At 39.2% G+C, this 14,102-nt stretch overlaps 1 protein-coding gene across 3 annotated transcripts in view; it reads left to right on the top strand.

Annotated features, from left to right (window-relative positions):
- Positions 1-5,178: 5,178 nt before the first annotated feature.
- Positions 5,179-14,102, top strand: part of LOC102028237 (zinc finger protein 709-like) — a 26,012-nt gene continuing 17,088 nt past the window's right edge. The window contains exon 1 of one of the 3 annotated variants that reach the window (XM_005411753.1): positions 5,179-5,305. In XM_005411753.1, coding sequence (XP_005411810.1) covers positions 5,222-5,305 — 84 coding nt within the window. In that variant the 5' untranslated portion in view covers positions 5,179-5,221. Of the gene's footprint in view, positions 5,306-5,325; positions 5,437-11,850; positions 11,867-14,102 lie in introns of those variants that run through there. The other 2 variants (XM_013508422.1, XM_013508423.1) reach the window with 2 other exon arrangements.

Below are 14,102 nucleotides of genomic sequence, written 5' to 3'. Positions count from 1 at the left end.
GCGCCTGGCTGTGGTGGTTATATTTCTGAACGATATTTAAGTTTTATGCATAAGTCATTGGAAATGTTTAATAATTGGTTTGAGGGTATAATTTGGTAAGAACTAGACATTGCCATGCATTAGATCCTCTCATCTATAATAGAAAGTTGCTATAAAATTCTTTAGAAAAATTTCTGCATTATTGGCCACTTGAACAATTTTCTTCAGACTTATTGCATATTTTTTGCCAACTTCTAGAAAAATTTATTAGCAGAGGTTTCTATTATATTACTTAAAGTTGCCTATAGGCCTCTAGGACCCTATCTATATTTTGCTAGTTTCTACTGTTTTGAAATTTATGTGAAGATTTATTTTTATCTTAGGATTAAAATAACTGCGTTGACGCTGACTGAGTGAAGCAGCAGTCCATTACATGAACTTCCATTGGATGTTCAGTGAATTACTGAGGAGACAAAATTGGCACACTCCATGCAAGAATGAGTACATCCTTCATTTTGACTTAAAAAATTAAAAAATAGTCTTTTGCTATTTATCTGTTACCATTACTGGTGGTAAACCATTCACAAAAATATTCATAGCCATTGCCTTTGTGCATGGTAGATGCCCTAAATGGAATTACAAATCCATTCACTTTATGAAATAATTATTATCATAGTTGGGAATGCTGGGAACTCCATGATCAATGCGTTTGCAAATTACATATGTACTGAGACATTTTTTTTGTTTGTTTGTTTTTGTTTTTTTGTTTTTGGTTTTTCTCTGGAACCGGGAACCGAACTCATGACCTTGCACTTGCCAGGCAGGCGCTTTTGCCGCTGAGCTAAATCCCCAGCCCCTGTACTGAGACATTTTTAAAAGATGAGTTCCTGATGAGTTCTCTAATGGCAGGAGGGGTGGACAAGTTATGTTTGGTCAACTTTATGAGTGAATACACGTCAGTATTGAGATTTGGGACGGAGTGATCGCAGTAGTTTGCAAAGGCCTTATCTAACCTCCTCGTACCATCACACTGGAAAGTAAGTTTCAATATGTGAGGTTTGGGGAAACTCAGACATTTATACTACAAGAAATATTATATGAGTGTATACCATGTGTTACACTGTGTTATAGACGCCATATGGCTTATTGTCTTCCACAATGATTTATGTGTTCATATATAGGCTAAACTTACAAGTATTTGGAAGATAGAAACTTAAGAAAGTGTTGCAATTAGATTTTAGAAATTTAATGTAGATGTCCTTAACTGAAACTGTCAAAATTTTTCATAAACAAAAGACAAGGTGGATAGCCTTTAAATTGGAGATTCAACAAAGGATATATTAAAAATTAAATGACATACTAAGCAATATTTCCATGCTTATGAAATGATTTTTGATTCTATCAATACCTACTTTTCCTTAAGGAGGTATAACCCCTGAACCATGGACAATAAAATGACATATAAGATAGAGAAAGAATATTTAAGAGGCAGCTCAAGTGGTCAGCAGAGGAAATGCATGGAACCTGCACAGTGTGTTGGCAAGTTTCAACCTCACACAGTCCAGTGCAATATATTTTCAAGTGCACTTTATTTACAAAAGTGGACATTGGCTTCAAAATGGTCATGACTCTTCATTCATATCTTATAACTCACCACTACCAATTCACTCTATTAGTGACTTACACATTACTGAAATAACACCTATACCTAACACTTCACTCATTAGTGTAGTTCTGTCTTCAATGATCTCCTCCTTTGTCAAAAATGAAACTAACCCATGAGAGTGGATGGGACATTTTCACATCTGTGGCCCTTCTACTATTGACAGCTAAGATGCTTCACCCCACTGGCACATATATTCTAGCTTTTATGACTGACCTTTGGGCTTTCCCAGTGCAGATCCTTGGTACAGACTTGCATGAGCCATTGTCATGGCCTTTAGGCTGCCAGCTACATTCGTGGAGGACATTGCCATAGGCTCTAGGACTTCAGTGGGACTCCTGCAGAATATTGCCATGGGATCCAGGGCCTTATTTAGGTTCTTTGGGTCTCTAGTATATGGAAGCATCTCCCACACTCTTCTGCATTTGACTTTTTGAGTAAGTATTATAAAATAATGCTATAAATATATGTTCCTTATTAAATCTATTTTCTCAAAAACTCTACAGTGGATCAGAAATGATAAATTGTCTCACTCTTGAGTCATGGAGAACTTCTTTCTTCACCTGATGTTACATATCTCTTTTCATACAGACAGAAACCCAGGGAAAACAATAGCTTGGTTTGAAGATTGTGTATAGATTCTCCACCAGTATCAAGTCCTTACATTTTGTATTGCATGAATAAGAAGTAGGTGAGCTAGGAGCCTTCATGATGCTGCCTGTTACCTGAACCTGAGCCTTTGGAGCTGGTACTGTCTGGTCTCTGTACCCGAATTATCAATAAAGGGTGCATTCACAGACAGTCCTTGTATATTGAGAAATAATTTTCAACTCTCTCAGGTCTTTGACACATTTTGTTGATGTGAGGAAATATGCATCAGTACATTTTTTTGTTAAAAATCCATTAGCACAGCAGTATACACCTGTGTGAAACATAAGGAAACTCAAGTAAAGATAGCACATATAGGAGTTGGACATGATGGTGCACACCTGTAATCCCAGCACTCAGGAGGCTGAGGCAGGAGGACCATTGCAAGTTCAAGGCCAGCCTGGGCTACAAAGTGAGCTCAAAGCCAGCCTGTACTGCATAGCAAGACCCTGTCTCAAAAAGACAAAAAACAAAATAAAACAAAAACAAAACAAAACAAAAGGAACCCATATATTCCACCTAGACGGTGCTTGAACTTGAGTGGTGCTGAAACATCTTACCAGACTTCTACAGGCACAAGAGGGATAAATTTCTCAGCGCCTCCACCACGCTTTGTGGTCTACACTCAGTGTTTGCCTATGCCACCTCCATATGCTCAGCACACCCAATGCCTTTACTTCAAACTACATTTTCTGACATCAACACTATTTTAACATTCTCTGGGCAACACCTTTGTGTTATTTAAACTACTGCAGGTAAAATGTTACCTCTTTCATTGAGCTAGTGAGTTTCACACTGTCTTTTCTCATGTTTTCACAGCATCTTGTACTTTTAATTTTTCCTTATTAGTACCACTATGAGTTTTGTTCTCATTTGGAATGAAGATATTATACATGCTGAGAAACAACACTGACCAAGGACAAAGCTCTTCTCTTTCCTCAGCTTCTCATGGCTCAGGTTGACAAATTCACCTGTATTAAGCATGGCTGTTCAGAATAAAGTGTGATGAGGCTATGCCAGAGGTCCATCGGTGTTCAGTAATGTTGAAAGAGTATATCAGGGAGTGAGAGAAGCCTTCTGAAAGTGGCAGTGTTTGAATGAGACCTGAATGATGTGCACTTGTGACTCATGCAATTATATGGAAAGTTGATTTTCAGATACAAAAAGCAGCATGTACATTTATGGGTACCTGTAGATGGAAGTGTCGTATTACCTTGTATCAACATTTTCAAGGTTATTAGAGGGCTTTTCCCAAAAAGCATTGCTATACACCTCTTCACATCATTGTGAGTAATCTTCAGGAGTTCTTCTAAGTCAACACTTACAAGTGAAAGTGGTAGCTAATACAGGAGGCAACCCATCCAATTACTAAAAACCATGTAACAAGAGTTTTGTTGTCTCTTGCAGTGGATTTGTTTTAAGCATGAATTCATCACCAAATACCTGTTTTCACTGAGATAGTTTGGCCTGCATGGAGGAGAATGGCTTGTGGAGGAAAGAAAAGGTTTTGATATGTGAAGAATTGCTGGGGTCAGACTAAAATATGTAAAAAACTGTGAAGAGCAGTCATAGTAAAAATTCATTTATATAATTAGTTGAAGAATAAATTGATGCATTTGGAAGTTTATTTAAGACATACACCTAGCTGAATTGTAGTTGGTATTTATTTACTTAGTTACAGGTGCAAAATATCTAACATACAGAATTTTTTAAAAATACATTTATGTTGTCTCCTTGTTTCAGAGGCTGCACTCTGGGTTTGACAGATTCCAATGCAGAAATATGTGGGCACATAGAAGTGAATAAGAAAACATAACTTATTTATGAGATTAAAAAGCCAGACAGCAGGGAAGGTGCCTGAGAGGAAGGACTGAGGGACCAGATTTGGTCCATCAGGTCAAACTCACATGACACCACCCGACACACCTAGAAGTGTACTTTCCTAATAGCCTACATATCTCTCAAACAAGTTGTAAACAAGTGTATCACATTGCTCCAGGCAATATATTCTTTCTAGACATATTAAAGTTATGAAGAGGCAGAGTTTGAATGTTTGAGGAGGGAATTATAGGGCAGGAAGAGCTTAAAGTTTGAAGTCCTTAGGTGTCCTTGCCTCATCACAAGGAAATGACTGATTGGGTGAGGAACGTGGCTCAATTTCAGCAAGCACTGTGATCCTCATGCTTGGCAAATGCTTACTTTCAGAATTCAGGTCTTTTATGACCCTGGATGAGTAGTAACCTTGTCTGGGAGAGTTGACGTTTGCTTTGCTTTTCTCTTTACTCTTTTGCAGACTGTTACTATCATTTAACTTTAATTTCTACAGTTACACAGTAACTGTGCTCATTTGGTGGATATATATTAATTTTTCTATGCTGAAAATGAATTGATAAAGAGAGACATGTGTGAAAATCTTGACAACGAAACCTGTTGCATCACTCCAAAATATCGACCTCTCAAACAGCCTGCCCTCTTTTCCATTGTGTTCTGGCCTGGTCTGTGCTCAGCATTTTTTCAGACATCAGGAGGTTCATTCTTCCCTAGAATATTGAACCTGAAACCTTCTGTACACATTTGCAACCCTTTACAGGGAGAGCCCACTGAGTCCTTTAAGAAAACCCAAGCAACAATGAAAAGTCCCATGTAAAGCCCTTTAATGCAAGTATTCCTCAGGGAAGGTGAGGTCAACTTTGTAAAAGACAACTTCATCTAGAAGTCTCTGCAGTACGATCTTTCCCCTGAGATCCACTCTTGTAGGTAGGGGTTTGTTTCTGTGTTTATTTTTCGCTCAGGGGCAGGGCAATAGAACAGGAGCCTATCAGTGATGAAGGGCGGGTTATATAAACTGTCCAATCAGGTGGGCTGAGACAGGAGGTCTTTTCCGGTGTCATGGCGTCAATTGCGTGTCCTGATGCTAATACTGAGAGCTGAATGCTTGCTAGATCGCGTTTTGTGGCTTCTATTCGCTGTGGCTTGTTTAAGAAAGAACCTGGGAGACGCTCAAGCCACACAATGGTGACGTTGTGGGATGGGAGCCTTAAAATGGGGTGGAATCGGGCGAGGCCAGTTAGAAGTGATCAGAACCAGCTATGGTGGATAGAGCCTCTGTGTTATTCTTCCGACACTGAGGTCCTCCAGGACTGGCAGTGAGTCAACCTCTTTCCCTTTTCCTCCCTTGCTGGGGCAAGTGTAGATCTGGGCCACAGAACCCTGTGCGCACTGTGACACCACCAGCCCACAGTGCCTCTTTGAAACGCCTTACTGCCCTTGCACCTGCATCAGTCTGGGCGGAGAAGGGAACTTGGGGAGACCAGAACACAGATGTGTTTTGGAGCTGGGTGCTGCTGTAGTGACCTAGCTCCCTGTTCTCATTCCTGCAAGCAGCAGCAGATCTGAAGGATTTGAACTTTGTTAATATCTGTAATGCAGGGCCTGTTAGCCCCAACTCTAGTCCTCACACTTCTGCTTTTTAAATTTATTGTCATCTCCTAAATTTCAAGTATGTCCTCATGTTTCCAAATTGATGATAGTTGTTCACAAAGGTCCTGAGAATTCAGAGGTTGGGTGATGTGCCTCAGTGGTGGAGCACTTACCAAACACCCAGTGAACTCCTGGGTTCTATACAGAGAAATGCAAAAAAAATTATAATCTTTATTAGTTAGGTGACATTCACAATTAAACTAAGTAAATGGGAACTGCCAAAGCGTTTAGAATTCTGAGAAAAATGGAGCAGATGATAAAGTATTAGTAAGGGCCGGGTGAAGTGTACTTGCTAAATAAGGATAATTTCCAGAATCAGCTGCCTGTTAAAACCTCTCTGAAAAATGCCTGAATTTGGGCATTTGCATGGATATATACATGTGATAGCTATATGAGTGAAAAGGAACAGGGGTGTCTTCTCTGAATTAATACCTGTAAAGCTCAGCCTGATCGTAGTCATTGTTTAAATATTGAAATTCTCTCCTAGCTAGACTTTAAAACAAGTACTGGTGTAAGGAGAAGCCTCAAATAGAAGTTGTGCATGGATATCCACGATTAGGCATTAAGGGTTTTCTGCTTAGGATGTATCAAAGGAGAGAGGACAGGATGTGGATTAGACTGGCATGATGAAGGGTGCCGATAGTAGGAATTACAACATAGAATATCTCCTCAGAAAATTAGATTGTTCTTAGGGTAAGCACAAAGGAAAGACTGTGTGCTTGCTTCCTCTCAGAGTTGGCCAAAAGTCACAGCCTTGAATAAAGGAATAGAACTTAGTAATAGATAAATATGTCTTCTGTTATCACTGATCAGTTCATGTTATCATTTGGAAGAAAACTCAAAAATTAGGAAACTGGGGCTGGGGATTTAGCTCAGCGGCACAGCACCTGCCTGGCAAGCGCAAGGTCATGAGTGCGATTCCTGGTACCGGGGAAAAAAAACAAAACAGCAAAAAAAATTAAGAAACTGTCTGGCCTTGGTGTACGTTTAAAAGTTGTGTGGATTCTATCATTGAAAAAAAAAATGAAAGGAGTTTCCCTGGACATGGAAGATTTCAAGGTGTGCTTGATGTTTTCGTTGTAGAGAAATTGAATTCTGGAAATTTTGTCTGAGCTGTGTATCGCAAAATTTTTAATTTTGAGATAATGTCTTACTAAGTTGCCTAGGGTAGTGTGATCTTTTGATAGTTTTTTGTTTTTTACCTTATTGACTGTTGGAATGACATGCATGTGCCATTATGTCAGTTTAAGATTGGAGTTCTTTATTGATCATGGTTTACAGAGATTTCAGTGCTTGGCTAAAGGAAAATCAGTGATACGTGGTGGTTCACCCCTTTACTCTTAAGCACTTGGGAGACTGAGACAGGAGCGTTACAGCTCCCAGCCTGGACAATTGAGCAAGATCCTGTTCCAGTATGAAATATAAATTCTGTGATTTATCTCCACTGAACAGTAACTCATTTACCATGCCCTAGGCCCTGTGATAAATATCCAATATTGAAGAATAGAGGAAAATTTTTCAGTGGAAGGCTTATTTTGAGTTTTTTTATTTTATTTTTTTGTACACTAGCCATATATGGTACAATACTTGCTCATGATGGTGGACAGCAGTAATGAATCACCCCTCTGTCTGCTACAGGACAACAGTGGTGAACAAGCAGTGCTTTACAGTGCACTGTATTCAATAACATGCAGGAGATATTTAGTATTTTCTTATGGTTTTGTATTGTGTTACATATATTTCACCAAATATGGATCAAGCGGGTGTGTTGAGCAGGTTTAAGGACCCAAGGCTTAGCACTAATGTTTTCTTGATCAGGCCTATTCTGTACATTTTCAACATATTTTCTTTTGAACTTCCTTTGGATTAATCATGATATTTTTCCTTTGTAACTCAAGTAGTGTGTCTACTTTAACTTTCCAAAAATTCAGCTGTAAAACATAATAAACATCAGATTGTTTCTTTTTTTGAGAGCTGTGTTAATCAGTTTCCCCAGAGCACCTGAATGAGAACAATATGAGTACTATTTGGAAAAAGGAACACTACTCTGGATTTTGACAATTGTTTCTTTGCTTTGCTTTGATTTGGTTGTTTTTACCATTATTATTATTATTACCATTATTTTATCATCATCATCATCAGAGAGGTGCCCCCAGTCAGATCATGCTCTCAAGCTTGCATCACTACAAGAAGGAGATAGGATGATTTTCTTTGACCAAACACAGGCCTGAGCAGTGGGAACACGAGCCATGAAGCATGTGCATGGCTGATGGGAAAGTGCTTCCATTCCTGCTTCTAATTATGCCGATTTTGGAAAACTTTCTAGCTATTTTAACCTTGGGTAAACATATGCCTTTCTGTCCCAGTTTGCCCACTCATGTAATTCTCCTTCCATTTCCATGGCATTAAAGAGCTGAAGGCATGTCTGTCCATTACTGTTACTTTCAAGACTTTCACCTTTGCAGGGATACATATATACCTGTGGAAAAAGAGATGACTGTGGGCCTTTGTCAGATGTTCCATAAGTTCCAATTAACTGCAATCCCTGAATTCCCTAAGTTCTCTTGGCTTGCCCACACACTGTGGACACACCTTCCATGTTGCTATCCTGGAGATGCCCATGGGAATGTCCTATGACACAGCTGAGATAAAGCAGAGGACTTCTGTTCAAAGCACCTTTTAGTCTATCTTTATCTCCCTGTGGGTGTCATCATACAGCAGGAAGCAGTAGAGCCTGTTCTGGTTTTTACCCTGGCAACATCTGAGATGTAGAGCAGGTGGTGAGAACAAGGAGAGCATGTGCAAGGACAGACAGAGTACTTTGTAGACAGTTACTGAGATTGGTTTTGGGGTGTAGAACTAGAGCTTTGGCAGGTCTTGGGTTCTCTGCCCATTCTTATACTTTGTCATTCATGAGCTTGTGTATCCCTTGCACCTTCTAAGTCAGTAGTTTTTCGGTAATGCCAATCGTTCACATCAAAAACCGTATAAATGTGTCTCAGTGTTTTTCTTGTAAATATGACATGGAGCATAATAGATTTAGTAGCATCTTGGGGATGGAGGGCATTGCTGTTAACAATGTCATTTAAGAAAAAGGATCACCCTTATTAGAAAGAAAATTTGGCCCCAAACATTACTAGTGTTGTGCTTGAGAAACCTGTTGTAGGTTTGTAGTTTTCCACAGTGTGCTCCCGCTCATCACTACTAGCTTATACTTGATGGCTTGTAATAGAACCTAGATGCTGATGAGCACTGTACATGTGCTCTATCACTGAGCTACACCCAACCTCATGTACATATATTTTATCACATTTTATGTGCCTTTCCACAGTTATGCGAGAGCAGGCTTGTCTAATTCTGTCACTGATATGAATTCACCAAGGAACATTGTCTTACTTGCTGTCCCTGCAGCCGATTTGAGACAATCCCATGGTGCTCAAGAGCTTCTCTGATGTGCACAGTGTGTGTGTCATTTAAAATCTTATTATACACCATCCACACTACAGCCACCGCGAATGGGCTATAGTTTCTGTTTCTCATAAGCATTAACACTGGACCTTTTCTAATTTGACAAGTTTCATAGATTCATAGTGAAATTTAATTGCTTCTTTTCATGTTTTTCTGTCTTTTATGTTCCATTTTTAGGCATTCTTTTTCCATTTCCTGTATGAGAGCTCCTGTAAATCATCTGCGTATATCATGTTCTCATATTTCTTGGGTTTTTTTTTTTTTTGGTACTTGGAATCAAACTCAGGACCTTGCGCTTGCCAGGTAGGCGCTGTGCCGCTGAGCTATGTCCCCAGTCCATGTTCTCATATTTCTGATGATCACTCTTTTTGTTGTTGTTTTTGTAGGTATTTCATTATCACTGGTAGAGAATCAACATACCATCTTGTGCTTTTTCCATTTACATTTTGATTTCTTCGAGAATTTGTTAAAAAAAAAAAAAGAATTTGTTGCAGAGCAATCCTTACTATTACCTTTTGTATCTTTTCTAAGTCACCTTAAGATTTGTGGCTTTTCAGTTTTATTTCCAAGGATTTACTCATTTTCAGATCAGTAAGTCATTTTCTTATCTTTCTATCATATGTTAGATTAATATATTATATTTTTTCTTGAACCTATGGAAAGTCTACCTTTAAAAGTTTGATAGAAAAATCAATTTCACATAGCATATAAAATGAACAGTTTACCACCGTATAGAACTGGTAAATCACATCTTACTCTTGATTTGTGCTGCCAGACTTATCAAATCTCATGGGTTTAAGGAATTGTATTTTTTTTTTTCATGGAAAAAAGGTAAAAGAAAATTTCATAACAAGATGATAGGAAATAACAATAATTAATACATTACATGTTATTGTCTTTAAAGTAGTTATTCAGAGTGCAGTATAGGGGCATAAAAATTTCTCCAATCTATATAAGCACAGACCTTCCTTTTTTTATGAACTGAGACATGCTAATAGTCTAACCAACTTGAATTTTTTCTCTCTTTTCTCTTCCTTCCTTTCCCCTTTTCCCTATCCTTCCTTTTTTCCCTTTTAACAGTTTCTTCCCATTTTACCATATACTGCATTTTAGACCATATTTAGTTTTTCACTTTCTCCTAACAGGGAGGCAGTATGATGTCTACACATGTGAGTCAGATTTATTTCACTAATGGGTATGGTCTCAAATTGCACCCATTTACATGTAAAAATCTCAAGTTTATCATTCTTTATGGCTGAGTAGTACTCCAATATCAGATGTTTTTATCCATTCCTTTGTTGGCACGGATCTGGGTTGTTTCCAGGTTTTAGCTATCACAAAGTGTGCTGCTATAAATATTGGTGCACATATATCACTGTGGTGTGATGTTTTTAATTCTTCTGGGAAGATGCTCAGAAGGGGAATAGGTAGGTCAAATGGAACATTTAATCCTAGCTTTTTGAAGAATTTTCATACTGATTTTCATAGTGATTGTACCAGTCTGCATTCCACCAACAGTGGAGAATGGTTTCTTTTTCCCCAAAGCCTTGCTAGCATGTGTTATTGGTTGATTTCTTGACAATAGCCATTCTTTCTGGGGTGGATGGAATCTCAGTGATGTTTTAGTTTGCATATCTCAGATGATCTTTGAAGTTGATCATTTTTTCAAATATTTGTTTACCATTTGTATTTCTTCATCTGGGAAGTGTGTATTCGCCTCAGGTGCCCATTTTTGCACTGGAGCTTTGAATTTGGGGGCCTGAATTTTTCAAGTCTTTATTTGTTCTAGATAGAAATCCTTTGTGTGAGGGACAGTTGGCTAGATTTTTTTCCCCATTCTGTTGTTTCTCTTTTCACTCTGTTGGTGATTTCTTTTGTTGTGCAAAATTGTTTTAATAAGATGAGTTCCTGGATGTTGATTGTTTGAAGTATTTCCTTGTGCAGTTTGGGTTTTGTTCATGAAGTCTCTTCCTATACCTATGTCTTCAAAATTTCTACCTACTTTTTCTTCCAGTAGATTCAGTATTCTGTTTTAATATCTAGATCTTTGATTCATTTTGACTTTAGTTTAATGCATGGTGATAGACATTGGTCTAGTTTTAGTCTTTGGCATATAAAGAACCAGTTTTTCCAGCACCATTTATTAAGGAGGCTATCTTTCTTCTCATGAACATATTTGGCTGGTTTGTCAAAGGTAAGGTGACTGAGTGTGTTTGGAGTTGTGTCTCTTTCTTCTAATTTGCTCCACTGATCCTGAGGTCTGGTTTTTGTTTTGTTTTGTTTTTTTGCCAGTACCATGCTGGTTTTTTGTTTGTTTGTTTTGTTTTTTGTCTTTTTGAGATAGGGTCTGGCTATGCAGTTCAGGCTGGCCTTGAGCTCACTTTGTAGCCCAGGCTGGTTTTGAACATGCAACCATCCTCCTGCTTCAGCCTCCTGAGTGCTGGGATTACAGGCGTGCACCACCACACTTGGCTATGCTGTTTTTAGCACAGTACTTTTGTAGTATAATTTCCAGTCAGGGATTGTGATGCCCCCAGCCTTCCCTTTGTTCCCTAGAATTGCTTGTGGTGTTCTAGATCTCTTCTAGTTCCAAATGAGTTTTATGGAGTGATTCTCTAGTTCTGTGAGGTATGTTAATGTTATTTTGATTGGGATTTCATTAAATCTGTATAACAGTTTTGGGTGTATGGTCATTTTCACAATGTTGGTTCTTCCTTTCCATAAGCAAGGGATATCTTTCCATTTTCTTATGTATTCTTATATCTCCTTTTTCATCGTACTATAATTTCAATATATATTTCTTTTATTTCTTTCACTAGATTAATTCCTAAGCTTTTTCTATTTTGGATGCTATTGTGAAGGCTGTGGTTTCCCTGATTACTTTTTCAGTGAGTTTGTTGTTTGTATATAGGGATGCTATTGAATTTTGAGTGTTGACTTTATATCCTACTACACTGCTGAATTTGATTTTTAAATTGAGAAATTTTTGGTACAATTTTTTGGGTCTTTTATGTAGAATATCATGTCATCTGTTTATATTGATAATTTCACTTCTTCCTTTCCTGTCCTTATTCCTTTTATTTCTCTCTCTTAATTGCTCTGGCTAATATTTCCAGAACTATATTGAGTAGGAGTGGTGATAGTGAACATCCTTGTCTTGTTCCTGATTTTAGAGTGAAAGGTTTTAGTTGTTGTTCATTTACAATGATGTTGGCTGTTGGTGTGTCGTAGATGGCTTTTATCAGATTGAGGTAAAGACCATCTATTCTGATTTTCTGTAGGTTTTTATCATGAATGAGTATTGAACTTGGTCAAAAGCTTTTTTTTTTTTTTTTTTGCATATATTGATTTGTTTTGTTTTATTTTTTTGGTACCGGGAATCAAACTTGGGACCTTGAGCTTGCTGGGCAGGTGCTTGTGCCACTGAGCTATATCCCCGGACCTTTGCATATATTGAGATGATCATGTGATTTTTGCCTTTGGATCTGTTGATATGGTGTATTACATTTATTGATTTGCATATGTTGAACTATCCCTGCATTCCTGGGATGAATCCCATTTGGTCATGTTGTATTATCTTCTTGATGATTTGCTGAACTGTGTTTCTTAGTAGCTCACTGAGGATTTGCTTCTCTGTTCACTAGGGAGATTGACCTACAGTTCTCTTTTTCGTTTTGGTCTTTCTCTGGTTTTGGTATCAGGGTAATAGTTGTTTCCAGGAATGAGTTAGGGAGTATAGGTTCCCTTTCAATTTCATTAAAGACTTTGAAGAGTATTGGCATTGAATCTTTAAATTTCTTACAGAATTCTTTTTTTTTTTTTTTTTTTTTTTGGTCTTTTTGAGACAGGGTCTGGCTATGCAGTTCAGACTGGCCTTGAGCTCACTTTGTAGCCCAGGCTGGTCTTGAACTTGCAATGATCCTCCTGCCTCAGCCTCCCAAGTGCTGGGATTACAGGCGTGCACCACCACGCCGAGCCTAAATTTCTTATAGAATTCTGCAGTAAACCCATCAGGACCTGAGCTTTTCTTTGTTAAGTTTTTAATTACATTTCGACTCTCATAACTGATATTGGTTTATTCAGAAATTTTATATCTTTTCTTTTTTGCAGCATTTATTTCTTTAAATCTCTCCCAATACTAGCAATTGAACACAGAACCTTGGCACAGATTGACATTTCCAATACTTTATTACATTTTATTGTTTACAAATTCTATGTTAAATAATCCATGATGCCAGTACATGGTGATTACACTCCCTGGGAGACTCAGTACATGGACAGAACACCTCAGTCATATTCACCCCTCACCCCACCGCGTGGAACACTGTCTCAGTGTGGGGACCAGGCCGCCAGGGGCTCTGGAAGCCTCCAGCTTGCTGGCCCAGGCTGGCCTCGAACTCTTTGAGAAATCCTCCTGCCTCAGCCTCTCGAGTGTTGGGATTACAAGCGTGCACCACGACGCCCAACTCAAAATAATTACTTTTCAAAAAATAAAGCTGGGCATGGTGTCGGATGCCTCTAATCCCCACACTGGGCCCAGGCTGCACCTCGCAGCTCTAAAGCCCTAGGCAGTAGTCCGGTGTCCTGAGGGTGCGGGGCAGCAGTCTCCTGCACACACACAGGTACCGTGCTGGGGCGTCGTCCACGGCTCCTTGCTCAGGGCGCCCACTCGGGCTTGGGCTCGGGCTCAGGCTTGTCACCGCCACGCGGAGCTCCAGAAGCTCAAGCAGCTGATCCCCAGAAGCACGAGGACCGGAGGCAGTTGCAGGGCGAGGGGCGCGCTCAGGCGGGCGGCCAGGATCAGGTCCCCGGGCAGCAGCTGCTCCTGGGCCGCGGCGGCCAGGTCATCCGGGCGCAGCGCGCC

Source organism: Chinchilla lanigera, unplaced genomic scaffold, assembly GCF_000276665.1.
Source record: "Chinchilla lanigera isolate Chin_1 unplaced genomic scaffold, ChiLan1.0 scaffold00145, whole genome shotgun sequence".
Taxonomy (NCBI): domain Eukaryota; kingdom Metazoa; phylum Chordata; class Mammalia; order Rodentia; family Chinchillidae; genus Chinchilla; species Chinchilla lanigera.
This window is presented reverse-complemented; position numbering and strand designations above follow the sequence as displayed.